Source organism: Macaca fascicularis, chromosome 7 (genome assembly GCF_037993035.2).
Source record: "Macaca fascicularis isolate 582-1 chromosome 7, T2T-MFA8v1.1".
NCBI lineage: Eukaryota > Metazoa > Chordata > Mammalia > Primates > Cercopithecidae > Macaca > Macaca fascicularis.
In genome coordinates this window covers 115,139,946-115,166,594 of record NC_088381.1, presented here as the reverse complement: position 1 = coordinate 115,166,594, position 26,649 = coordinate 115,139,946, and the positions used below count along the sequence as shown (strand labels likewise).

The window sequence follows — 26,649 nt, the reverse complement described above, 5'->3', positions numbered from 1 at the left end:
TTCTTTATAATAAACACAATATTTGCTTCTGGTAAAGTAAATTAAGTATAAATAAGAATTTAAAGTACAACTTAAGAAAAGAACACATTTCACTATCCTCTTTTTACTCCCAGTCTCATTTACAGAGCTTTGTATGTTTCCTTGTGTAATTTTAATAAACATTTAGTAATATGTACACACACAAATATACACATATGCTATTTTTACACAGATGAGAATATTCTCTGTTTCTTGCTTTTTGTCTTTTTTAACTTAATAATACATTTCGTATTTTATTTTTTCTAATGACTGTATTCAGTTCAATTTTAGAGTCAGTTTATAACCACCTCTCTATCATTTAGCATTTATATCATTTCCAGTGTTACAGTTTTACACATACAGTAGGCTAATTTCTATACATTATTTTGCAAATATGTTAGTAAGGTAAATTTTAACCAGATAATTGCTAAGTGAAAGTGTGAGTATGCTTCCATTTTTGACATAATTTACACAATTCTCCTTTTCTTCTTATGGGTATATTAGTAATACATTTATAAACTACTTGAAATCAGAAATTATGCCATTTTCATCTTTGTGTATTCCAGATATATAGAAGATTTTGAATAAATATTTGGTATTTCTTTTTGTGATTTACAGATTTTTAAAAAATTCATCTCTTAATAACATTTTTATTCCATTCACAATTAAGGGCAAACATGGTTATATTTATACAGATATTTTAATTATGTGGATAACTTTTTAAAGATACTTTTTATGCCATTAGATCATACATTTTAATTAACTTCATATGAAAATAGGTATATATAATGGCAATAGTATAGGATTTGTGTTTTGATGATTCAGTATTTAGTTTCATTTTCCATGTCACAGCATATGTGTTTGAACAGAGGATTTCTATCAGCTGTTTCTCAACCTTAAAATAAAAACAAACTAAAATATACAGCGGTGCACGAAGGGAAATAAAATCAAATTATTTTTACTTTCTATTTTGTATCACTTTACAGTATGAGCGTGTGGCTTTTATTCAGGTTTTATACACTAAAATACACAAAAGTTGAGTTGAATACCAGTCATTATTTCTAGCAAGAACGAAGTCTGTTGTACACAGCTGTGTTTAAAAGAATGGTATTGTTTATAATGAAATGTTTTAGATATTCAAAATGTTTTGGCAGTTTACTAGAAATGTTCTCCTTGAAAAGTTTACATATTTTTTTAAAAATAATTATTGATGTAAAGTGAATACTAATGATCAAAATAGACAAATCATTTGTGAGCTTATTACAGCAAAGCCATCAAAGAAAAAAACTCTTAAACAACCAGGTGTTTAAAATTATACATAATTTCAATACGCCGTTATGGTATTATGTCTAAACTATTCAAATCAAATAGGAAATTTCAAATAAAAGAATGAGGCAAGTCCAAAAATAAAATGAGAACCTACTTGAACTAAATAAGTAAAATAATCTTATAAGGTTTGGAAAATATGAAAAACAAATTTAAATGTCCAACAAAAAGAAAAGTTAATCTGTATTTTCAATGTACTACTGATATTTAACTCCCTTTATGTTATAATTTATATTGCCCTCCACACTGATTAGGCAGTTGATGAATTCTATGCAATTGAATTCAAATTACACACACTGTACAATGATGACATTACATTAAAATTTTTTAAATTCAATCGTGTCTGTAAACTTTAATTTTTTTTTCAATAATTTGATGGGAGAGGCAATGTAGCAGCTCTAAATGCAAACTCTTCAAATGAGTGATTGCTATTTGATTTATCTGTGGGGAAACCAACCTAAAGTAACAATCTTTGTTGATGCTTGCTCAGATCAGGTGGACCAAAACAGCAGGAAGTGCCTCTGACAGATTCCAAGACTCAAGTGTCTTCAATGAGACTTTGAGGATTACAAATATTCAGCGACACCAAGGAGGCCGGTATTACTGTAAAGCAGAGAATGGCTTGGGGTCCCCAGCGATAAAGTCAATCAGAGTGGATGTATACTGTAAGTAAATTTTCCAGAAAACTATAATTAAGCCTAGTACGGATTTCCTTTGTCCTACACGTCTATGGTTTTCTCAAAAAACGTAGAGTTCTGTTTAGTTGAGAATGAAAACTGTGTAAAATAATGATAGCTCCCTTAAAACATCCCTGAAGAAAGGAATCTTCACTAGAAACTTTCATAACTTCTATGATATAATACATATTCATTGTAGAACACTTAGGAACAACATTAACAAGAAGACAATAACCATGGGTAATCCCACCAATAACTAGTGTTTTAATGTATAAGTTTTTTATCTTTATATATACATATATACATGCATTTTTATATTTTTATTAAAATAAGATCATGCTGTATATTCTTTAACTTATGTTTGTGAATTTTACCTACATGTGAATACAGCTATTCTTTCTTTTTTTTTTTTTTATGTACATCATACAAACAGAGCATTATGAATTGGCCTGTAAATGACCAAAAATCTCTACGTATAGTCTGCGTTTGGTCCAACTCTGTTAAAAGTAATCAGCACCAACCCTGGACAGTGCTGTGCCACCTGAAAAGTGTTTGTTGATTTATTTTTGTTCTTAGTCTCATTTTCCTACATTTTGCTCTTGATGATAATATTTTAAATCTTTTTGGTCTCCTTACTTATTTCCCCACCAAAACAAAGCAAAGGCCTACATTTAATTTGGTCTTTTGCCCAGGTTTTTCTATCATTTCATTATGTTTTTACAATAATTTGCATTTTAATTTTTAAGTCTGTAGTGTAAGGTAATTATTTTTCTTTTCTTAAAGTAATTTAGACATAAGTAACAAGTGAGGATGTTGTTTTTCTGCCTATCTTCCTTTCTTTTCCCTTTCCTTTTTTTCAGTGCAGGATAGGATGTTACATAGTTAGGAAGGGGCTTGAAATTATACATGGTCTATTTGTGAGATGCTCTGCTGAATCTCATTTAGTTATTCAGATGACTGAGAAGTGTGTGATAAAGCAGCACTTGGAATTTGCTTTCCACTTTCAGATACCTGCTTTCCTTCTGGAAAGGATGGGCGAGAGATCCTTGTTTCATCCTCTCTATATCTTCTATTTCCTAAGGCACCTTCCCCCTTATCCCTCAGCATAATTTGGAAACCTTCATCCCCTGTACTACCCTTTCCTTATTGTGGTGCACAGGTTGACCATACCTGTATACTACCCAAAATAATACAGCCCCTGGCTTCCATTTTCCTGACCAAATATTTTCAGTGTTTTTGTTCATATGCAATTTTAAATTAGATTAAGTTTAATTTACAGAATTGAATACTTTTTGTAATATAAGTCTAGAGTACATACTTCTGCTCTTTTAGTTATTGTAGTTTAAGTCATTAAATTTTAAAATACACTTCTTCAATACCTTAAACACAATTCTAAAATCTAAAAAATTCTGAAAACCAGTGGGCATGTTTTATTTGTAACTTTTGTAAGCAAAACCTGATGTTAGCTAGTGTAGTGTCAAAATTTGACCTCAAATGACTTGAATAGAAAAGTAGAAAAAAGCTTTACACTCCTTATTTACCAGACTTTGAATAATCACGTTTTGCCCAGGAAATGTGTTTGATTACAAAATATAGCCAAAGATCCAGCTGAGTGTGTTATATAATAGATGGCATGTATACTATATTACCTTTCTAAAATCTGAAAATTTCTGAAACACATACTCCAAAGGTTTTGAATATGGGGTTTTTGGCTTGCATTTCTACAACAATAGGTCTGATAATTTAAAATTTGTATTGCTGGGTTAACAAGTTAAATATAAAGGGGAAAATTCACATTTTTAGAGACTTAAAAAAGTTTTTCTCTTTTTTCCTTTTACTAGAAAGCCTTTTTCATTGCTAGTCTCCATTATCCCTTCTCCTTTCTACCTGCTCATATCTCTTGCTCTGCAGACTGGGTTGTGCCTGAGTGCCTTATTCATATCGCACACCTTACTGGAAATAATAGCACCGTTCTCTCCAGGTTTCCCAAACCCTGCTAGCCTTTTAAAGTTTGACTCCTCTTCCATTCAACCACGCCTGAAGACATTTGTTTTGTTAACCTTCCTTTTCTTTGACTTCCTTTGGGGTTTTCTCATGCAACCTCAACTTGACAAGCATCTCGTTCTATGTTATTTCAGTGAAATATCACTGTGATGCATACCATGTTGAAGTTCTATTTTCAGTACATGTTTGGTGGCTAGGATTTATTAACAACTGTCTAAAATTGTACCATTTGAGAAAATAACATGATGTTAAGTTCCACACTCTATGAATAAACATGACATCTCTCTAATATGAATTTCCCAGAGAATGCCTTACCTTTAGCGCCAGAGATCTTTCTACTCTGTGGATGTAAACATACATTTAAAGTAGTTATGCCTATTTTTGAGGGCTTGAATAAATGAATTCCTTCAGATAGTAAATTTTCAAACATGCTTTGAGTGATAAGAACACTTAACAACAGAGATCACTAGACCTATCTAAGGAGTTCATGTGCTCCAAATACAACCTTGATTGAAGCCCAGAGTTTTTCGGTTCAAGTACATTTTCTCTACCTGAATTTCTATAATTTAAAACATGCTTTATCGTTGCTGATAAAGACATGACTACTGTATTCATGTTATGTTTAAATTTGGCAATGTTGGTGTCTAAATTTGAATTATAATCCTTAAGATTTATTTGTGCTCTAATTTTGGTTGGATGTTGGACAGCTTAGTTGAATAGATACTCATTTATATAAACTACAAGCAGGTGAATGACTTAATTTATTTCAGGTACTTTTGCTTTAATTATTTTAGGAAATACTAAAAAAAAAAATAGGACTTTTTTTTCTGTTTGGAATCATGCCTTTAAAATCATCCACTGCATTGTAGGTTTCTGTTTCTTTTTCTAAACTGATTTCACATGTGGTACTTTCATCACCATCGGTAGAACTTGGAAAGAGGATATGCATAAAAACAAAATACACTCATGCAAAATCGGCAGTAAAAAATATTTTTACAACACCAAGCTGAGGCAGACTATGACTTGGATTTACCAAAAATAATAACTAATAATGTTAGAATTTATTCTTGAATCCCTTGTAAAATATTATCTCTAAAATCTGCCCCATAATCTATTGATGTATAACAACACATAATGTAGATATTAATGTAATGCATCAGTAGTCTTAGAGAGTTTTTATAATAGTGAAAATGGGTATCTCTCATCAAATCCCACGTTCTGATACAGCTTTCTACCTTTAGAGCAAAAACCTTCCTAAAATAAAATTACGTGCTAACCAGTCATTATTTTGATGAGGAAATGTAGTTTCAGGAAAGGAATTTAACACAATGGTGAATAATATAAAATGAAATGACTTTCTTTAGATCGATATTTTGAAATCTTTGTAATAGCTATATTAACATTTTTATCACTTTGAGAAAGTTTATGTATCTTTATTGGCGACTTTTTCCCACATAATTTTCTAAAATTTCATTTAGGAGAAAATATTAAGCTATATAGATTTTATAAAGGAACTACAATATGCATTTTTTTATTGTGTTAATCAAGAATACAGTTTGAAAAATTAGTATAATCATGTTCCTCAATTTATAGGACCTATAATTTTATCATTTAAGAATTGTAAAAGCATTCCAAGAGTTTTAGGAAATATAATTTATTGATAAAATATATTTATAGGCTGGTAGATTTTATAACCAGTGACTTAAAATTCTTTCCCAAATCTGATTTGGTTATTTATGCAAATATTTCTGATCAAAAGCTAACCAATTACAATTGTTTTTGGTTGGGGGAAATTGCTTCTGAGTGTCTTCTGAATGTCTGAACATAGTTTCCCCCATGCCCACACAAATCTCATCTTGAATTGTAATCCCCATAATCTCCACGTGTCAAGGGAGAGACCAGGTGGAGGTAATTGACTCATGCGGGTGTCTCACAATAGTGAATGAGTTCTCATGAGATCTGATGGTTTTATGAAGGATTCTTCCCCACTTCGCTCGGCACTTTTCCTTGTGAAGAAGGTGACTACTAGCTAAAGAGGGGCTCTTTCCTTTCTGTGCTCAGCACTACCGCCTTGCGAAGAAAGTGCCTTGCTTCCACTTTGCCTTCCGCCATGATTGTAAGTTTACTGAAGTCTCCTCAATCATGCTGAACTGTGAATCAATTAAACTTCTTTCTTTCATGAATTACCCAGTCTTGGGCAGTTTTTTATAGCGGTATGAAAACGGACTAATACAATTAGTATTGTCAAAAAAAAAAAAAAAAGGAAAATACTGCATTCATGTAACAAGAACAGGAAAACACAAACAAGGGACTTTCAGAGGATATAAAATAGCTCTTACAATATTAAAAGTGATAACATAAAACAGGGGAAGGGCTGGGAAATAAAACAGTAAAACAAAATTTTACAATCAAGTGGATACTACATAAGAAAGAAGATAAGAAAATTCGTGTTAATCTAGCAGATCTAACATTAGAATAATAAGAGTTCCAAACGGAGTCAAAGTGAAGTTTTTTTTTTTTTTTAATTAAGAATTTCCTATCATAGTTGAACATGTGTTTTTAATGATAAAGCTATCGCTGGATCCTCAACACAATGGAATAAATAAAATCTTCACCAATGCACTTATCAGCATACAACTTCAAAACATTAAGAAAAAACCGAAGATCTTAAAAATGTCCAAAGAGTTTTTATTTTTTCCAAACTGCTCACATATAAAAAATTAGGAATCAAAATGGCACAGGTCTGCACAATGGAAATCTGGGGCCAGAAGGCAACTGAGTAAAGCTTTTGAAATTCTGAAGAAAAATTATTTCAACTAGAATCTTCTGTACAGCCAGGCTATTTTTTTTTTCAAATATCAAAGAAGAAGAAAGACATTTTTAGACCTATAAGATTTCATTTTTTTTGGCTAATGCACCCTTGCTGAGGATACTACTTTTATCTATTTTCCTCCAAAACTAAGAAGTAAACAAAAAAGAAAGAAATATCATCCCCAAAATAGGAGGCTATGTATAGGAAAATACTGAAGTTAATCTAAAAATGATAAGGAAGCAGGATGGCATGACAATAGCAGCTTGTCATACTTTGAGCTTCAGAAGCAACCAGGACAGATTGAAGCTGGAATAACGATGCTTACCTGATATTTTAGAGATGAATTATCATGGAAAGCTTAATAATATGGTAATGACAATTGGATACAAAATTGAGTATACAAAATGTGAGTTATTAAGGGAATGTAAGAAACTTTATTAAATGAAATGTAATCTAAATATACTACAAGGTTCAGCTGTAAAGATTGCTTGCAGAGTCGTAATACCAACACTTGATTTAACCACAAGCATGCTATAAATATATAGCGGATGAGGGAAGGTTAGTATAAGAGTTAAATGCTTCCTTTCTATAAGAAGAAATCAGCAAGACAATATGAAAATGAAAAGTAAGTCTATAAATAGTTCAACACTTAAAAATATGAAGGCAAAACCATTCATAAATAGTTAAGAGATGCATTAGAAAAGGTTGCCTCTGGGTATTGGAAATGCCTAAGGTTGTTTGATGTATCATTATTTGGCTTTTAAAACTGCACTTGCATAGTTTGATTTTTAAAAAATTAATAAAATATAGATTTGAAGATTTTTACCTTGGAGGTTCTTGTTATTAAGCTCCCTGAAGTCAAAACCGATTTCATTCCAAATTTTTAGCAGATCATTATTAATTCAAAAACTTAAAACTAGATTTATACTCACACTTTATTTATTCATAAGAATTGGTATTCCTTGATATTTGACACCAAATAAAGTTGACTAAAAACATATTATCTCCTATATAAAAGATAGGCAAATAGCACAGGGAATGTTGGTGCTACATTCTGATAACTAATTTTTCTTCTAAACTTTTTGGAATAAAACTCTTTAGGTTAATTTCCACTACAGTTTTCTTACATGTTGTTTAGAATAAAATATTTTAAAAAATAACTTTGACTTTTACATCATTCATTGAGTAGTATTCAAAATATAGCTCCACTGAATTTTGTGGGGCTAAAAAGGAACTTATTAAATAATTTGTACCTTCAGTGAGTCTAAAGTACTTAAGAAGACAAAGTGAAAATTTAATTCATTTAAATGGTTTACAAATGTGAAGCAATAAGGTTAGTAACATAAATTATGCCACACAACAGTGAATGATATGCTAATGACCCTGAAAATATAGTGCTGGAAGTAAAAGGTTACTGTGGCCTCTTATGAAAGAAGTAGGATTTACATTGCAGTTTTAAGGATGGGTTTTGAAAGAATTCTCCCTGACATTTCTACACATCTTTTGACAGCTTGTGCCAGGTACTCTCTTTTTCAAGAGTGCTTGTGTAACAAACAGCCTTGGGCAATAGAGATAGTGCCTGCCTTTAGGGAAGAGGGCAGATTTGTTTCCTGACCAGGATAGTAAAGATAATATCTTTATTATCAGGCTTTCTTGCAGGACCTTTATAAGATGGGGAGCTTCCTGAGCTCAGGTTCCCTTAGCTGTGTCAAAAACCAGTGGTGTGCATGGCATTCACCTGGGCTGCCCAATACATTGTCCCTATGAAAATTAAGGCGGGAAAACCTGTGAAAACAGGAAACTTTTGAGGCTTCAGTAATGAGGTCGTTTCTCTCAGACCCAGGAGTCTTGTGTTTTCAGTTAGCATCCATGAAACTGTGGCAGGCTAACATATTAGCCAGCAAATAGGGAAAATGTCAGACCCCTCACCATTCTTAACAGAGTAGTGGGGAAGGCCAAAGATATCTTTTAATGGGTGAGAAATTTGATTAAAGGCACAAAATAAGGGAGAATAATCCCACAGAGTTTAGGGACTAGTGGTTAAGATGGTGGGTTTGGAGGAGAAATGAGAGCTTAAATTGAAAGATAGACTGTTAATTATGTCATAGTTATGTTGAACTTTTATTGCCAATGTTTTTACCATATGAATGATGATCTGCCATTTATGTAAGATGCAAAATAAATAAACTGTAACTTTTTATTTTTATTTCTTTTTAGAGACAGGGTATGCTCTGTTACCTAGGCTCCAGTGCAGCAGTGCAATCATAGCTCACTGTAACCTTGGACTCCTGGGCTCAAGGGATCCTCCTGCCTCAGGCTCCTGAGTAGCTAGGACTACAGGCATGCATGGTGGGGTCTTGCTGTGTTGCTCACGCTGGTCTCAAATGCCTGGCCTCAAGCAGTCCAAAGTGTTGGGATTACAGGCATGAGCCACTTGTGCCCAGCCCCTGCAACTGTAATTTTATAACTGTAGAACTACTGATGAGAGTCAGCATTATCCTAATACTGATACTGCTTCATTTGTCCTCTCTAAGAAGCAATGGCCACTTATTGAGAACCCTAAAATCTGTCTTTGGAGGAAGAAAGAGTATATCCTAGGTAGAAAAAAAAATTGGTGACATAGAATTTAATGTGCTTATTCCCAAATATATTTGTTACCTTTAGATTTTTGAGTACATTTAAATAATTTTCTAGGAGTGTGTTCATCTAATCTTTTCACTTATTCTTAGCCATGACTGTGTGGTTCATAGGGTAATAGAGGTCATATGACTTTAAAAGTTAGGGTTTGATTACAACTTATTTTTAATTCAAAAAGGAATTAGACTGAGAGCCATTAGCTTAATAAGTTTTTATGTGTGCAGACACTGTTCACACATGAGACAAATCTTTTCCAATATCCATTAAACATGTTGTAAGCATTCTTATTTCTGAAGCATATCCCCTACTTTAATGTCACTTAGGTAGATTGCTGCATTTCATTATGTTCAGAACAAGCAGTGATATTTTTGGTCCTTGTCTGATAGATTTATTACGTTTTCACCTGGGAGATTAGTATAACATTATCAGTTTATTCTACAAGTACAATTTACCTGTGTTAAAATTATAAACCAAGCAGCAAAATATTATTGACAATGAGTTTATTTTTAGTGGAACCATCATGATTTTTGGACAGAAAAGTTTAGGAAAAGTGCTAGAATGACTAATGGGAATTCTGGAAACATGAGAAACCCTGGAAAAAAAAAATCCTTTATGTAAATCCTATTAAGTATAATTTTCTCACCTACCACCCATTCTCCCAAAACATCAGTCTTGGGTTTGGAAGGTCTTAATGTTTGATGTGGCAATTAAAATGCTTATTGAAATGAGTTGCTGTCATGCAAATTGCCCTATTAATAACATTTGAGACAGGATTTCACAATTTTCTGAATTATACCGATGGAGTGCTTGCTTATCAGTGTTATTTACAAGTGGGACATACAACCAGTCTAATTTCCAAATAGTGTTAGAGTTCCTAACAAAAGAGCTTTGTCAAAAATCCTATTACATACCTGTTTACTGATTCTTATTCAGGAGACATTAGAGAAGAATTACTTTTAAATCAGTTTAGTCCTATCTCAATTATTATCCATTCAGTACTGGTCAAATGCACCCTCTTAAGATGCATTCAAAGAGCACCTACTGGAATCTTCCTGAATCTCACAAATACACAATCAGAATGGCAACTGGTAGCTTTCCCTCAGTTGCTCTGCACCTGTTCCTACTGCCTTTAGGTCCCTCATTCAACCTGATTCTGAAAATCTCAGGCATTCTATCAGCCCTCTGAGCTGGAGAGCTGGGAAGGCCGCTTCAATTAGTCTCAGTTTGCAATATTAACGGATGACCTACAATATGAAAAACCCTCTACTCGTACTACTGGTGAGAGATAAAACAAAAATACAAGGCTTTTGCCCTGTAAACCTTGTAATCAGTTGGAGACATGAAAAATAGACGTAAAAGTATTTTGGTTAAAAATTAGGTAAGTCTAAAAAATTTATTTACATATCAAAAGTACTAAGGGAGAAGTGATGCGTGACATTCCTTAGAAAGCCCTCTCACTAAATATGTTAAGGAATTCAAAAAAATGGATATAATCATTATATCAGTCTGCATTTAATTTCTAGGTTGTTACTCTGGTAAAAACTATCCATTCCTGAGCAAACATATTCTCAGGAATACGTTTGTAGTGAAAGCTCGTAGTGTTTTTCATAAAGATAGAAGGCTATTAGAATGTGTGACTGTGTTTATACTTTTGCTCTTATTGTTACCAAGATATCTTTTAAATGTTCACATCTAAATTTCGTAAAGGTTCTCTTTCATCTAAAAATTATTTATACATTTTGTCATTTAAAAGGAGGTAAATCTGTGGTTAAATTGAATAAAAGGCCCGTAAGAACACAGACCATGGTCTGGGTGGGATTCTCTAGCCAAAGGTTAAGCGGCAGGCAGATGCTCCTGCTGAGTCAGCCAGAGAATGGAGATTGGCATCCAGTGTTCTGATTTCCAGGCAGTCCATGGAGCCCTCTGAATCTAGCTTTCTTCCTAAGGGCGAAGTCTGCTATCATCAACTCTGTATTGCATACACATTTCATTAAAAAAAAAAAAAATGTTTGGAGAAGGTATATAATTTGTACAAGTAAAGTGAGCTAATAAAATGGTTTGAATATAAAAAAGAGAGGATGTTTAATGTGCTTTTTTTTCCCCATGTATTTTAAAGTCCACATTCTGAGTCACACAGAAGATAAAGTAAAAGTTTGAAAGGTAAATTATTGCCTACTTAATTATTTAGCACTTGAGGCCATACTTTCTCTGAATGTATTCAGAATACACTGTACTATCAAATTTAAATTTATAACAGTTTCAGGAAAACCTGGCCACCTTTGATTTTGCTATTTGGTCTATACCAAGTCAGGTCAAGAAATTTGAAATACCCATTGTTGACTGGTGTTACAGGATAAGGTGGAAGGATTCTCCTAAAGAGTAAAAAAGCCATGAGATTCATACAAAATAAGAAGCTCTTTAAACTTAAAATTATTTCTACCTCCAACTTTAAGGCAAGAGTTTATTTTATTTTTTCCCTTCGACAATTGAAGGAAATGATTCTTGAGAAGGGTATCGGAGAATAAATCTGACCTTGCTTCGATACTTGATGTTTTCAAAAACTTAGCTCTGTTCTCTCTTGATAGAGGGAAAAATTTAATATGTCTTAGCTTCTGAAACATACTGGTGTGATTGATCCATGAAATACTGAAATATCTGAAAAGCAGCCTACTTTCAATCTCTTAAACTGAAAGTGAAGTGCAAATTTCTGCACCCTACTAGAGGGCACTGCAGTGTTTTTATTCATGATCTCTTGAGTTTGTCACCAGGCTTAGAATATAAAAATCCCTTTTTCATGAGGTAACGCTGAGGCAGATATGCAATCAAGACATCCAGATGGCTGTGAATGAAATAAATGAAAGGGTTTGTTTCAAACATTTTCAGGTGTCCATCCCTAAGCGCTGTATTCTAAATGTAGAAGGGAACATGTGAAAAAAAGCTTTTAGAAATATTTTCCAGTTTTCAGAATGAGCTAAAATAGAGAAAGGGGAACAAATTTCATTTTCTATTCCCACTTCCACTATCTTATTCCAGTCTCTCATCACTTCACACCTGGTTCCTACAAAAGACCTCCCAGCAGACCTCTCCCTCAATAATAGTTCACTCCTTAAATTTATTCTACATATTATTGCCAGATCAATCTTCCTTAAATTCAATGCTCATCACAGTACTTGCTGCTAGAAATTTACGTTCTTTCTATGTTTTTGATTAAAAAAAATCCAAGCCCCTCTGCTTATTTTTTCTCCTGTTGTGTTGAAATTTAATTCCTCATCCTCCTAAAGCAACATCCTTCGGCCTCACCTCCCTGCTCCCTATCCTCTATCATGCTTCTTGACCCCCATATTCATAGCTATACATTCTGTTCTCCCAAAGGTCTTGTAAACTCCTACAGAACAGAGGTCACCTTATGTCATTATTTACCCTAACTATGTCCAAAGGAACAACTCAGTGACAAACTTATAATAGGGTATGAGAAACACGTGTTGCTTAATTACTAAAGGGCATTGTAGATAAAATCAAACTGTTAGATGTTACCTCTTTTAAAATGTGCATTTGAATTTTTATCTTCATCCTTCCTTAGACTTGTGGGCTTTTTTTTATGATCTCTGAATTCTAAGAAATAGTCTATCAGTCATCTATCTATCCATCCATCTATCTATCCTCTCTCCATTTTTTAGTACAAGATCTCACTCTGTTGCCGAGGCTGAAGTGTGGTGGTGCGGTTAACAGCTCACTGCATCCTCGAACTTCTGGGCTCAAGTGATCCTCTCGCCTCAGCCTCCTGAGTAGCTAGGACTCCAGGTGCACACTGCCATGGATGGCTAATTTACTAGTTTTTTGTAGAGACTGATTCTAGCCATATTGCCCAGTTTGGTCTTGAACTCCTGGCCTCAAGCAATCCTCCCGCCTCAATCTCCTAAAGTGCTGGGATTACAGGTGTGAGCCACTGCACCCAGCCCTATATACTTATTTTATTTTATTTTATTTTATATTTATTTTTGAGACAGAGGCAAATTGCAGTGGAGTGATCCTAGCTTACTGCAACCTTTAACTCCTGGGCTCAAGCAATCTTTCCACCACAGCCTCTTGAGTAGCTGGGACTACAGGCAAGTGCCAACATGCCTGGCTATTTTTTTGTTTGTTTGTTTTTGTACAGACGAGGTCTCACTCTGTTAACTAGGCTAATCTCAAACTCCTGGTCTCGAGAGATTCTGCTGCCTCTGCCTCCCAAAGTGCTGGGATTACAGGCATGAGCCACCAGGCCTGGCCTCTCTATATATTTTAAATTAAAGTCTGTGATCACTCATTCCCAGTGATTACAATAACTTACTGCTTAAAAACTGTGTTCTTATAAATTTCCTCAAAACAAGCATCCAGGCAAAGACATGATGGCATGTGTCCATATGTATATTATGAAAAAGAGAGCAAGTGACTAATAATCTTAATGGCAGTTCTCTGAGGGGGCAGTATGTTTTGGTTGGAAAACCCAGAGTTAGAATTTAACCATGTCCTTTCTTTTTTCTGTGAACAGCAGTATTTTCAAAGTGAGACTGAGATCCACAAAACAATGCTTTTGAATAGTGCCTTTTATGGGAGTAAAATTCTACTTCATATGGTAGAGTATATAGTGAAGCATTCAGTATTCATTCAACAAACAATTATCAAATGACTTCTGTGTGGCAGATTTTGTGTGACTCAGTGCTGGGAACACAGTGGTAAACAGAACCAGCATAGTTATATCATCAGAGAGTAGAATCCAGCATAGAAGAGTTAAGATACTTCTTGTAGTAGCCGAAATGCTAAGCTAAGATTAAAAGATCATGGTTCCATTTCTTCTTGTGTTAGCTCTCAGACTTGCAAAATTGTGAATTTAACAAAGAGACTTACTTAACCTTTCTAGGTCTAAACTTGTTTTTTTCCTTTCTAAATGAAAAAATTGGATGAAACATCCTTAATCATTTGCAAAAGTTTTAGATGCTTTATGAACTTTTTTTTTCTGTTGAAAGGATATTTCACATTAAGCAGAAATCATCTAGAATGAAGATTTTTGAGGGTGTTTTGTAGTATGGAAGGAAAAATATACCTCTAATAAACATATTTACTTTCTTTTTCTAAGAACAGTTCTGAATAATTTTAATATACCAATAAATATTTTCTGAATACTCATTAGGCTTGGAGATATTAAAATGTATAAAGCATATTATCTACCGAATAATAAATTGTAGACACTCTGAGAAGTAAGAATAGACATAGGATCATAAGCACAAGGAAGAGGTATTACAGAAGTTGAGGGGAATAAATAGTCACTAAAGACCATCATGATCAAAGGAAGTGTTGAAGTTGTCAAGAAAGAGTTGACTTAGCAAGTCTAGATGAGAGGGAGGTATTTTTCCAACAGGGAGAATGGGGATACATATATATGCATACATATGCACATATACACACACACACATATGCACAAATACACACACACACATATGCACATATATGTACACACACACAAACACAAGTATACACTTACAGACAGAAACAAACTATATATGTATGTTATGTATCTATATATATCAATTGTCATTTGAAAAAGATTTGCTAGTATATGTGTGAATGACGAAGCAGCTGAGAGAGAGAAAGCAATCAATAGAAGCCCTGTTTTCTACATTTGTGACTTAGGCCACTCCAATTTTAAATCTTCACAGCATGTTGTTGGCAAAAACTAAGAATTAGAAATTAAGTCTTGTAACTATGTACCCACAATTGGTATATAGTAAAATTGTCTTGAAATATATAATGTTGGTAGTAGAAGAACTCAACATTAGAAATAGAAAACTAGCACATTTTCCTTTTCAGCATATTATTTAGCAAATGACATGTTTTATTAATAACATAATGAATAACAAGTTCGCTATGAGTCTGAACTGTTCTAAACTGTTGTCAACAAGCTAATTCATTCAGTGAGCACAACTGTTTGAAGTTCTACTGTTAATAGAATAATACTAGGTATGAAGAAGGTGTTGCAACCAATGGGAATTAGAGGAATGAGATAATATTTTTTAAAAACCCATGAATATAGTTTCTGTACTCTAGTTTAGAAGAGAATGCAAAATATACCTAAAATGAAGTAACTGATTATTATATACTTTTTCAGTAAGTTCGTTAACCTTTTGACAGAGAAGATTTCAGTTTTCACTTCTATTTCAGGGTTTCCTTTCCCATTGAATTTGTGTTTTATTTTACTTGAAAGACATATATACATAAATTACACATTTTCTGCATAACTTTATAATAAAATAATTTTACTAAATTGTTGCTGCTTTATTTTCTCTCCACAATAAGTTCATTTCCATTCAGCTTTGTCTACATATATCTTCTCTTGTAAGTTAAACATGTAGTGTTGTTCTAAGACAACAATGGTAATACTGGTAATATTGACTGTAACTGCTGGATAAAACAAGGTGGAATGACTCCGGTGTTAGTACGCATAAAAAATTAATTAACAAGCCTTTCAATTAAGATTGTATAGTCCTTTCAAAATGTCCACTGTGTATGTGCTCATTTCTAATTCTGTTTGAATTTTTCATCTTTGTACTTTTCTAAATATTATTGTGTGCCAACTCTAATTTTTCTTATTGACAACTGTCAGATCTCACCACCTCTCTTAACTTGCCTAAAGGCCCCAAAGGCATTTATCTGCTCTGTTGCAATTAGAGTGTATCCTCAGGAAGTATTTTCGGAGAAGTTTCCTTCTCCTAGCTCTGAAACTACATTGTGGGTTTTAACTCTGGTTGTGTATCCTAATCTCTTGGGATTTAAAACATTTGGAGACTTTTGGTCTAAGCCCAAATCTCTTGAATCAAAACTAGGTGTGTCATTTTAACACTGTCAAAAGTCTTCCCCCAGGGTTTCTGAAAATTACCCTGGTTCACAAAGCCCTCTGCCTCCTGGACTTCTATTTCTCTTTCTCTGTCACTGTGCAATCTTGCTTGGGCCAACCATAAAGCATGCTGCCATTTGTTTTCACACCAAAACTCCACTACCACCAAGCTTCCATGAGCCCAGCAGACTTAACTGAAAATTGTCCACATATAATTGAGGCTCCTAGCCATACCAAAAGCTTTACCTGGACCTGATGGAATCATTGATCCTAGTTTCTTGTGTTCCCTCAGTGTATTCAAACATTCTCTGTCTTCCTGGCACCATTCATCCCTGCATGCTTCTCCTTCCTTCTTCCTTTCAACAAATCTCTTTCACCATCTGTCATCAACTCCCATGTCATGATAAATAGCATTCCCCTTCTTTAAGCCCTGATAGGCCTTCCCTCCCGACCTCCCAGCTCTACCTTCACCCTGAACACCTATAAATGTATTTTTAAAAGAGTGATCTCTTTGGGGAAACTAGGGCCAAATATTAGATTAATGAAATGCCTCTACCTTGTTATATCCACATAAGAAATACCTAGATTCCTGTAACTGCAGAGTGCCCAGGTGGTGTTCGTGATAGGATCTGTAATTGCTTTTACCCTTCTCCTTTTTTAATGTCTCGGTATATGTTAAGACTGTGGACACAAATCCTTTAGCTTCAAATTGAACGTGAGGATTGGAAGCTCTTTTTAGGCATTTAAAGCACCAAAACTGGAGAGAAAAGTTATTTTCCAATATTTCAAAGAGCTTCCTTAACATTGTATTTAGCTATGTGTTATATTAATTCTATAGCATAAACATTTGTTCCACAACCATGTATTCAGTATTATGTGCTACTAACTTGGCACTAAGGTCATTAGAGCACCATTGTGAGTACAAACATGAGCCAAGTTGCTGACTTCTCATCCTGGATTTACACTTTGTCACTTGTATACATTTTATCACCATATGATCCAGATATTTTCACTGTTGGAAGCTCATGCAACTAAATGCTGCTCATTTGTAAAATGGAGACAATAATAACAATTTGTCTCTTATAGAATTGCTGTAAGGATAAAATTAGTCAGGGCCTGTATAGTTATTGGTTCAATGGCTGACACAAAGTCAGAACTCAGGAAGGTCAGCTCTTAATTCCTATTGACAAATGGCATGCTAGGGTTATAGGAGACAAAAGCTCCAAGAAGAATTGTTGTTATTGACAGCATTGTGACCTTCACATGGGTTGGTGCCTGATAAGAGGCTCTTTTTTAAAAAAATAAATCAGGAAGTTAGTGGAAATATTCCAAGGGTAGGGATTGTTAAGCCAATGTGTCAATGAGTTAATCTAATTGGAAGCATACATCTCCACCTTTAGCCTTGGGCAGTTTCCTTAGCTCCTTATCAAAGGACAATGATGATATCTAATCTATACAGTTGTTTTTATTATCTAATCATCACAACTACTTTTACTAACATTAATCAAGTACTTGCTATTTGCCCCCAAAAGTGTTAAGACCATTATAAGGATTTTAAGTTTTACAACTATAGAAAGGTTTAAAATGGTGAATGACATGGTGAGAACTCAATGAAAGGATGCTAAGAAGAAAAAGAGTAGGAGTGAAAGGAAGAGGGAGTGGGATATGTCATATTTAATTTGTTTATATGTAGGTGTAAAAGACTTCATGTATGTTAAAATTATATCACTACTGGTACTCTACTAACAATAAAAGATAACATTTCATAGCGTTTAATATGTACTGTACATGTGTCAAGTGCTTTACATATATCACATAATTCATTAAATATATACAAGTCCCATTTTACAGATGATGAGTGGGAAGAAAGATAAATGATGTAAAGCAAAGAGGATATTTGATGGAATTGAGAATCCGGAGGGACTGGAATAAAAACTCAGATAACTTTAGGAAAAATTATCTTACTTTGTAATACAAAGGTAGATAAGAAGGAAATAGAAAAACAGATAAAGTAGGCTGGTAGTGGCTAGGAAGTTGAAGGAGTTCATATCTGTTGTCCATTTTGAGACACCAAAATAGAAAGTAAGTTATTTTGGTGAGAATGTGAGCAACAGCTGGGTTAGAGGTCTGAAGAGAATTCTACATAATTGAAACAATTATTATGAAACATAGGACATGCCATTTATTTGGAGGAAAGAGGTTTGTGAAACAGCACTAAGGCTTCAGTCAGGTTGATGAGTAGGTGCACCAGGCAAGACAGAGAAAGAACAGGAGATTGTAGGCCAAGGTAGAAGGGAGAACCATCTGGATTTATAATTTCAGAGCTAGGATGTCTTTGTGTTATCCTAAGGTCTAGGTAATAATTTTGTGAGAGTGTTGCCAAGGTGAAATGGAAGTGACTGTCCTTTCAGTAGAGGGTATTAGGGAATATGGAGCTAGTGAGGATGGATATAGTATTGATGCGGATATTGAAATCACAGCATTTCGTAGCAGGAATCATGTAAGAGAGAGGGGTTATAACCAGGTGAAAAGTGTTCCTCAAGAAGTTGATGGAGTAGGTAAACTAGCAGATAATGCAATAAAAATAGAAAAAGGGAAGTGGTTGCATATATGAGTAATTAAAAACTAGTGTGATATATTGATTATGGCATTAAACTCTTGATTGCCTCCAGTGAAACAGATTTATTCTATACAAAGAGAATAGTTTTAGAAATATGATATTCTTTTAAATTGTTTTGTTCATTCTGTTCTGTCTTCAATAAATATTTCTAATTATTTTAGCTCTATTGTATTTGATTACATTTTACTTTAGCAAAAAATAAATAAAAATGCTATATATGGTGGTAACAATTGATTTTTTGTGTGCTAAGGCTTCTCTACTATTATGTTCATTCTTCCTTTTTCATTCTTTGGTCATCCTTATTACTATATAGAATAAACATATATAAACATATATAAAACATATAAGTAAATATATATAAATATATATATATATATAAAGCATGTATTCTGTTTTCTTTTTCCATTTCTTCTCTATTATCAGCTGTCTTTTTGTTTCAGTCTCCTAATTTTTTCTTTCATTTACCCTTATTCATTGTGTTTGGTTTATGTATTATTTCTGGGTTCTTATAAATATTATCTGTGTTTTATATTATGAGATTCATATTATTGTTTTATATTTTTAAATTTACTTAAGGATGCTTTTTACCACTGGTCAGCCATTTAAACCAAAACTTGCAATGAAGTGGAAATGTCATACATTATGTTGTTCTAAAACTTCTGAGAATCAAGTTCATATTTACATTCTTTACAAATTGATCTGAATTACTATTCTGTAAGCTGGAAAAAAAGGGGAGGAAGAAACTGTCCTTATCTTTTGTCAATTATGTAATAAATACCTGTCTGCTTATTGTTAATATTTATTCCACATAATGTATGATTGTTTTTCTTTGAGTATGATATCAATGTAGTACCTTATTGGTAGACTTCAACCTGTTATGTTATTTGTATGACCTCAGAGCAACAATCACTTTGAAATGAGGGAGTTGGAAGACGTTTTTCTCAGGTCCACTCTAGCACTGACATTTTACTACAATCTTCATTTCTGATAAGTTTATGGTTTCAAAGCAACAAATTAGTGAAACCAAAAATTAGTAGAAAGTGAATATTTTAAAAACTCATTTTATTATTATTCTTTCCAAGATGCTCACTTTAACTTTGTTATAATGATTTGTTGAATTAAAGAAACAGTGTTCCTAGGATAAATAGCTAAAATTGTTGGAATGTTGAATTGGAAGATGGGAAGTTACCTAGACATCAAGTTTTATGTGTCTTTATTTAAAAAATCAGATGTGAAAATACTATTTCAAATTATATATATGACATATACATGTATAGAGAGAGAGAGGGAGAGAGGAGATTTATTTTAAGAAATTGGCTCCCACAATTGTGGGAGCTGACAAGTCTGAAATTTGTAAGGCAGGTCAGTAGGATAGAAATTTAGGTAAGAATTAATGTTTCAGTCTTGAATCCTAATTTCACAAAGCAGCAGGATGGAAACTTAGGCAGAGTTTTTATATTGCAGTCTTGGAGAGAATTTCTTCTTTTCTGGAAACCTCAGTCTCTGTTCTTAAAGTTTTCAACTTGAAGCTTGTTCACATTGTTAAGAATAATATGTTTTATTCAACATTTATTGATTAAGATATAGTCACATCTAAACAATAACTTCCAAGTATTAATGTTTGACCAGGCAAATGGGCACCATAACCTAGGCAAATTGACACATAAAATTACTCATCACATCTCTTTCAATCATTTTGAGAGTTTGTTCTTCATCCAAATGTCTAATTAATTCTCTTTAAAAATAAAAGACATATAAAATAAAAATTTAAAAACATTGCTAAATAAAATAAATGAATCTGGTTGAAAGCTTTAACAGAATATTCATAGCATCATTGCAATCTTTTCATCATAATTTTATTCATTTATAGCTAGTACTCATCCTATCATTTTATCAATCTTTTTTTTTTGAGACGGAGTCTCGTTCTGTCACCCAGGCTGGAGTGCAGTGGCACGATTTCGGCTCACTGCAAACTCTGCCTCCCGGGTTCACACCATTCTCCTTCCTCAGCATCCTGAGTAGCTGGGAGTACAGGTGCCTGCCACCACGCCCAGTGAATTTTTTGTATTTTTAGTAGAGACGAGGTTTCACTGTGTTAGCCAGGATGGTCTCGATCTCCTGACCCCGTGATCCACCCGCTTTGGCCTCCCAAAGTGCTGGGATTACAGGCGTGGGCCACTGCGTCCAGCCCTCAATCATTTTTTAAGCAAGTTAAAGTGGATATCACTAGCTGAAGTTTAAAAAGTAAAAACTAACCATTTAATCTATTTTAAACGAATTGTTGTTTTGACCAGTTTGTTTTGGACTAGGTCACATAAAAGTAATTCAATGCATATATATGAAGACAATAATATGCACATATCTGTAGCTAGAGATATAATTATATGGCTATGAATAGATTTTTTTTTTTTTTTTTTTTTGAGGTGAAGTCTAGCTCTGTCGCCCAGGCTGGAGTGCAGTGGCACAGTCTTGGCTCACTGTAACCTCTGCCTCCCAGGTCCACGCGATTCTCCTGCCTCGGCCTCCTGAGAAGCTGGGATTGCAGGCACGCGCCACCACGCCGGCTAATTTTTGTATTTTTAGCAGAGACGGGGTTTCACCATGTTTGTCAAGCTGGTCTCGAACCCCTGACCTCGTGATCCGCCCGCCTCAGCCTCCCAAAGTTCTGGGATTACAGGTGTGAGCCACGGCGCCCAGCCTATGGTACCTTTTTCTAATCTTGTTTCAAATTCATCAACAAGAACATTTCTGACAAACATGTCTGAGTTAAAAAACATAATTCTTGTTGCTTTAAAGCATATCATTGACAACACATTAATATATGATTGTTTTTATTTTAGGCTAAAAATAATCTCAAGTGATTAGTATATTTCGCTATATGATATCAACCTCTCAACATATATATTATAATATTTATACTATTCTAATTAATAATTATTGTAATTATTAATTATAAAATAATAATTATAATTAATAATATATATTATTTATTTTATATATATTTTACTGGGTGTGTCTAGCTTGGCCAGTATGGCAGAATTGATTCTAAACAGGAATTCTTCTTACTAGTACTTTTCACAGTTATTTTCTTGCCTACACAGTTCTTTTTCCTATTTGTAAATGCAGAACAATAGTTTCCCAATATTTTTTTTTTTTAAATCATTATCTCACCACTTCACCTCACTGAAATTTCTTGGCTGACTCCACTATATCTCACGTATTATTTAAAAAGAATTCTAGAAATCATTCATTATTAAGTCATGGCAATTGTTGTGCTAAATATTGCTTGAGGCTGCAAATACTAAAAAGTACTTAAATTCAAAGGACTTATGTCTACTTTAAAAATAAAGACCCTGATAATAATATTCTTTATTCGAGAATCAGGTAGTATAGAATATATGATAATTCTTGAAGGGCTGTTGTCTTAGTCAATCAAGCTACTATTACAATACCATAGATGACTGGGCGGCATAAATATCAAACATTTATTTCTTGCAGTTCTGGAGCCTAGGAAGTCCAAGATCAAGGTGCTGGAAGATATGGTATCTGGTGAGCCATGGAGCACTTTCTGCTTTGCAGATGGCTGTCTTCTTGCTTTATCTTCACATGGTGGAGAACAGAGAGTGACAGCAAGGATCTATCTCTTAAAAGGATACTAATCCCATTCGTAAGGCTTCCACCCTCATTACCTAATTGTTGACCAAGGGCTCCACCTCCAGATACCATATCATTTGGGGTCAAGATTTCAACATATAAATTTTGAGGGAAGATAAACATTCAGTCAATAGCAGCAATTAACCCTTAGAAATATGTTTTATGTATTATAAAAATAGACACATGCACTCTTGTATTCATCACAGAACTATTCACAATATCAAAGACATGGAATCAACCTAGATGCCCATCAATGGTAGACTGGATAAGGAAAATGTGCTACATATACAGCATGGAATACTATGCAGTCATACAAAATAATGAAATCATGTCTTCTGCCTCAACTTGAATGCAGCGGGAGGCCATTATCTGAAGTGAACTAACACAGGAACAGAAAACCAAATACTGCATATTTTCACTTATAAGTGGCAGCTAAACACTGAATATACATGGACACAAAGAAGGGAACAATAGACTGGGGACTGCTTGAGGGTAGAGAGTGGGGAGGAGGGTGTGCATTGGAAGGCTATCCATTGGGTATTAGGCTCACTACCTTGGTGATAGGCTCATTTGTATACCAAACCTCAGCAACACACAGTTTACCTGTATAACAAACCTACACATACTCTTTGAACCTAAAATGAAGAAAAATAATGCCTATGTTGTAAATGATGCTACATGAACCCTAAATTGAGAAGATACTTTTAAATAGTGAAATAATTTTTAACTTCTTAAAATGTGAAGCTCTTATAAATCAACTTTTTAGGGTTATGCCACTCTTCATCTGTTTATATTATAATGTAGCTTGTGGGACCTGATGTTATATGAAGTTAGTGGGTGGTGTTAAATCACTGCAAAAAGTATAAGCTTAGGAAGCAGCTAGTACTTAAAATTCTGGCTCCAATGCTTAGAAGTTGTTTAATCTTAAAGTATTTAAAACCTCTTCATCATTCTCTTAAATAATAAATGGAAATAATGATTTCTTCATCCCAGGGTTCTTGTCACTGAGAACCTGTAGACTATTACTACTACAGCTACTTATGCTCTCCTATAATATGTTTAATGAGTACCAGTTGTTTCATACAATGTGTTTGGTGCTTTACATAAATTTTACAACTCAAGGGAAAATTATTTAGCTTATTTTAAGGTATTCTAGTTCCATTTTCCCTGAAAATAAGTAACTAAAAGCAGAAAACACTTTTTAAAAATGACTGCAATATTCTTAGAAATTAAGTAGATTACCAAGTCATTATATAAATGTCTCTTTGTTTTGAAAATTCTTCCTTATAAGCTTACTATTTAACTAGTGATATATATGTATATAGGACTAAATGCCTGGAGTAAGTGCCAAAATAGGATATATTTAAAATGTAAATGAAATTAAAATTAGTTGATACTAGAATGCTCAAAAATCATAATTTGCTGCATTTTCTCTTTGTGTCACTTTTAACTTTATTTCAAACGTGGCTTTTAATTATTTTTATTAGGCATGGTTTTTGGATGACTTTCTCTAAATGCACTTCTCAGGCACTTAAGATGTTATCCACAGATTGAAGGGAATATGTAATCTATAAATTCCTTGGCTGCCTTCCTGACTTTCAATTGTCAGTTACAGACTTAAGCAAATTTTAAATCTCAGCTGCAATAGCATTTTGAATTTCTATTTAAGATACACAACAAAAGTCAATGAACTGTTTGAACTTACCTCTTTTTATATGTTTTTTTTTTTTTCAAATCACCAGGTTATTTCTTGATTTGAATATCAAAAGAAACCTTAATAGGAAGATGATTAAACTTTGTAGATGTAAGCCCATATTAATTCTGTATCATTTTCCCATGGCCCAATAAAACCAGTTCATCAAACACATCCAACACTCCCTGCATTGAGATGTAGTAGCTGATGGGCCTTAATGTCTTCACATTTTAATAAAAGGTATTTGCAAATTTTAAATAATTTAAGGGCTTAAGAGTGCTCCTTGGAGTTTTAAGAATATTTTCTCTATTTTCTAGTAGAATAGCAATATTATTAATAATTTTGTTGAAAGAGGATGCTTTTCATGGTAGTTAAATAAATCTAAAAAGTATTGCCAACCTTGATGGAAACTAAAATAACAAAATGCAATCATTGAAACTTGAAATATAAGTAAAGTGTGCATGAAAAGAATATAATTTGAAGTTGAATGAAGAAAAATTTTTATGCCACTGGTTTTAAATAGAATGTGTACCATCATTATTTAACAGATACACTGAATTTTAGCCTAAATATGACAATTGTACCTTAATGCACAGGAGAGAAAAAGTGAGAACTTGCGTTTATGTCAAACACATTAATATTACAATTATTCCAGAATATATAAAATTAGTAAGAAAATGATACATTGTAACAGAGAACACAAACAATGCATTTGGTCCTGTCTCTACATTTTTTGGCTACATGGCTGTGAGAAAGGCATGAAGTATCCTTAAAATCAAATTTCCTATTTTTAAAAACAAGTATAATAGTAATAATCCTGCAAAGTTGTGACAAGGAAAGAGAGCGTGAGAGAGAAAGAGAGAGAGAGAGATTGAGATTCACCTCACTTCCTAATTGTAATTCTAGGATAACTTAAAGCATCATATCTCTGTGGCATTCCTTTATCTGAATCTTCAGTTCAATACTATAGTTTTATTATTGTTTCCTGGTTTATTGTTAGCTGATTGCTTTATTTTGTCAGATTCAAGTGCTTATCTTGAAACTGTGCTTCCTAGAGAGGGCCCAAGGGTCCAGTTAACCTAGTTGAATGAGAATTTACTATTCCTCTTATGCAAAGGGATAATACCTATTTTTAAAAGGCTCAACAACTTTCAAGTATAGATACTGTAAAAAAAAAAAAAAAAAAGTATGTATATATGTGTGTGTGTGTGTGTGTGTGTGCGCATATATATATATATACACACACACACACCTGTCTCTCTCAAATTGGGTGAGTTAACAGCAATTCTTCATTGAAAACCTACTGATGATTAAAGGTGTCTATGTTATATATACATCTAAAATGAAGCTGCTTTGAAAGTACTTTTTGATAAAAGCCTTTATTATTGGTGAGTCAGCAGAAGAAAAATGGAAAAAGAATGACCCACATTCTTCTGGATGAACTTAAGCCTGAACCTTCTGAATCTGTTGTTATTTAATTAAATCAGTCTTGTCTCTCAAAATATTGAAGAGCATTGTTGCTGTGTCTAGAAAATCCCTTTCAGTTAAATTTCAACACTATTACCAGCATGTCATTTTGCTATTTAGGATACATTGTAGTAAAATAGAAATATAATTATGGGAAATATGTGAAAATATTTCTTATACACCTCTTTGAGATATAATGCCGGAGAACTGATTTTTGAGTTACTTGTGCTAAAGAGACTTCAGAAAATTTATTCTGCTTTTGATCTTAGTGGCTAAAGAGGTAAGTCTGACCATTTAATAACTATACCATAAGACTAAATTAATTGAAGACCACTATAGGAAATCTTTTTCCTACTGTCTTTTATAGTTATAGCATGTTTAATGTAATTTTATAACAAGCAAGAAGTGACAAGTGGCATTTTCAGTAGCTGTCTGAAGGAAGCCACTGAAAAGCACCCTAAGAAAGGAGTACAATTTTATCATTCTCTGAGCTCTAGGTAGGCTGTGAATCCAGGCTAGGACACCTAAAATAATGCCATAATTCACTGACTTTGCAGACACTAATTAGTAGCTTTCTGTCGGCTAATATGAGAACGCTAGTGTACTAAGCCCTTTATGTGCATTTTTCTATTTAAAGCATTCCCCCATGATAGGTATCGTGAAAACCACCACTTCCCCATCTTATACATTGAGAGATCAAAGATAAACAGGATGACATAGTCAACATCTTCAGAAAGTTCATAGGCTACTGCAAAAAAATTTGGAATAATGAGGAAGTATTATATAGTCACATGGTTAAGATCCCAGACTCTGGGACAGATGGGTCTGATTCCTAATCTACTCCATCTATGAGACAATAGGTAAGGTTCC

The 26,649-nt window shown here is 33.5% G+C and overlaps 1 protein-coding gene across 8 annotated transcripts in view; it reads left to right on the top strand.

Moving 5' to 3' along the window:
• The window catches only part of MDGA2 (MAM domain containing glycosylphosphatidylinositol anchor 2), an 841,756-nt gene that overhangs the window by 456,743 nt on the left and 358,364 nt on the right, over nucleotides 1-26,649 (top strand). For 7 of the 8 annotated variants that reach the window (XR_006699884.3, XR_010588464.2, XR_012415765.1 and 4 more), the window contains exon 3: nucleotides 1,835-2,009. Coding sequence is in view for 2 of the 8 variants with exons in the window: in XM_045397536.3 (XP_045253471.1) it covers nucleotides 1,835-2,009 (175 nt within the window). In the remaining 6 variants the exon portion in view is untranslated. The remainder of the gene's footprint in view (nucleotides 1-1,834; nucleotides 2,010-26,649) is intronic. The other variant, XM_073997338.1, reaches the window with a different exon arrangement.